Below are 1,909 nucleotides of genomic sequence, written 5' to 3'. Positions count from 1 at the left end.
GTCTCTGTCATTATAGTAAAAATATCATGCTGCCATTGAGGGTAATGATGCCAATGCAGCATCAGCGCCCCTGGCCCCATGGGAGCCCTCAGGGCAATCTTCTGCTCTCTGCATCGGGCGACCTAAGGGAAAACACAACGCTTTGAATGCAGCGCTTGTCCTCCGCAGTTCATTCAGAGTGTCATGAAACGCAGGAACCGGTGACAAGGCGCGATGCGAGTCATGTTGGCAGCTTCTCCCGCTGCGGTTTCAGCAGGCTAGGAGTGGAGCAGCAGCAGTGCTCACTCTCCTGATGCTGCAACACAGAGGACGTTATTCTCCTTGGTGCTGCAGTAACATCTGCTGCAGCCCCCATATCTCACAGACAAATGCACGTGCAAATACAACTGTGCACAGTCACCACAAAACGCGCATCCGTAATTTCACACTATGGATATGAGAAGAAGTCCGGCGCGACGCTAGGGAAGCCTTCCTTTTGAATGGCGTCACTTTGCCTTTGTCCCCTTACGGTGGCTAGGGAGCCGAGATAAGCAACTTAAAAGAAACATACAACAAAATACAAAATACAAAGAGCCGACCGAGAAGCAGCTGCTGAAAAGAGTGTTTGTGTGATCTTTTTTCCTCTTTAGGAAAGCGAATGGCAGTGGGAATAAAACAAAAACCCTAAACAAATGGATCGCGCTAACAAAACAGTGCCAATCAAACAACAAAACACACAAACAAACCCTATTCGTCGGCTCCCTACGTCGCAGCACTCCTATCAACGAAACAAAACCCTCTATATATATATATATATATATATATATATATATATATAATATGTACGTATATACACACATATATATGCAAAAAGTATATAGATATATATACATGTAAATGCATTTAGATGTTGAATCCATTAACTCTACCATTGCCCCTCCTCTTCAGGCTGAGGTCGCTGTCCCGGCGGGCGTTGCTTCGAAGCTGGCGGCGGCCACCCAGGCGATCTGTCCCGTGACGCCTGCAGTCAAGCGGGCCTCCCCTTGCCTAGAGAGAAGGAATGCGTCACTAAACCAGCACCGCTCCTCTCTCCTCTATAGAAGGGAGGGGCCCTCCTATCAGCATCTCCTCCCCTCCCTCCTCGTTCACGACCGAAGGGAGGATTTCTCTTCGTTGCACATTCACCCTCCCCTCCAGAGAAGGAGTGGATCCTACTAGTTGCCTCCCCCCCACTGTCCTCGTCCCCTACCACGACTATCTGCCCGTGCGCCTGCCCGTCCGCCTGCACCTCGCCCCCCTCCTCTGTAGAAGGGATGCATCCCTTCACCTGCGCCCCTAGAGGGGAAGGTCGATACACCTGCACCTCCCCCGTGTCCTCCTCTATGAGAGAAGGGAGGAGGAGCCCTCCTATCGGCACCGCCTCCCCTCCCCCCTCGTCCACGACCGTGGGAGTATGCCCCTCTAGGAGCTGCACTTCCCCAGTCTCCTCCTTCTCTATGTAAGGAATGGCTTGCCGTAGTTGCAGCCCCCCTCTCCCCTCTATCAAGCGCTGGGGCTTCTGAAGTGCCTGGGCTCGACTGCGCCGCAGTATCGGGGAAGGTTCCTCTCGGCTGTCTGAGGTCCTGGCGAGGCATTTGTGGTGCTGGTGCACTGAAATATCTTTGCTGTTGTGGTGCTGGTAGTGGCAGATGCACGTATTGCATATGCTGCTGACGAGGTCGAGCACCAAGATCGGCGAATGACCGCATTCCAGGCGCTGCAGGAGACTGCGGCTGCTGCTGCGGCTGCTGCTGCGGCTGCTGCTGCGGCTGCTGCTGCGGCTGCTGCTGCGGCTGCTGCTGCGGCTGCTGCTGCGGTTGCCGCAGCTGATGCGGCTGCTGCTGCGGCTGCTGCTGCGGCTGCCGCAGCTGATGTGGCTGCTGCTGCGGCA

At 54.4% G+C, this 1,909-nt stretch overlaps 1 protein-coding gene across 1 annotated transcript in view; it reads right to left on the bottom strand.

Annotated features, from left to right (window-relative positions):
- Window positions 1-1,006: 1,006 nt before the first annotated feature.
- Window positions 1,007-1,909, bottom strand: part of EMH_0012340 (uncharacterized protein) — a gene marked incomplete at both ends in the record, with an annotated part of 4,855 nt that continues 3,952 nt past the window's right edge. Inside the window, one exon of the mRNA XM_013499506.1 lies at window positions 1,007-1,909. Coding sequence (XP_013354960.1) covers window positions 1,007-1,909 — 903 coding nt within the window.

Source organism: Eimeria mitis, genomic scaffold, assembly GCF_000499745.2.
Source record: "Eimeria mitis Houghton genomic scaffold, Emh_scaff439, whole genome shotgun sequence".
Taxonomy (NCBI): domain Eukaryota; phylum Apicomplexa; class Conoidasida; order Eucoccidiorida; family Eimeriidae; genus Eimeria; species Eimeria mitis.
Note: the sequence above shows the minus strand (reverse complement) of the source record. Positions and strands in the feature narration are given on the sequence as shown.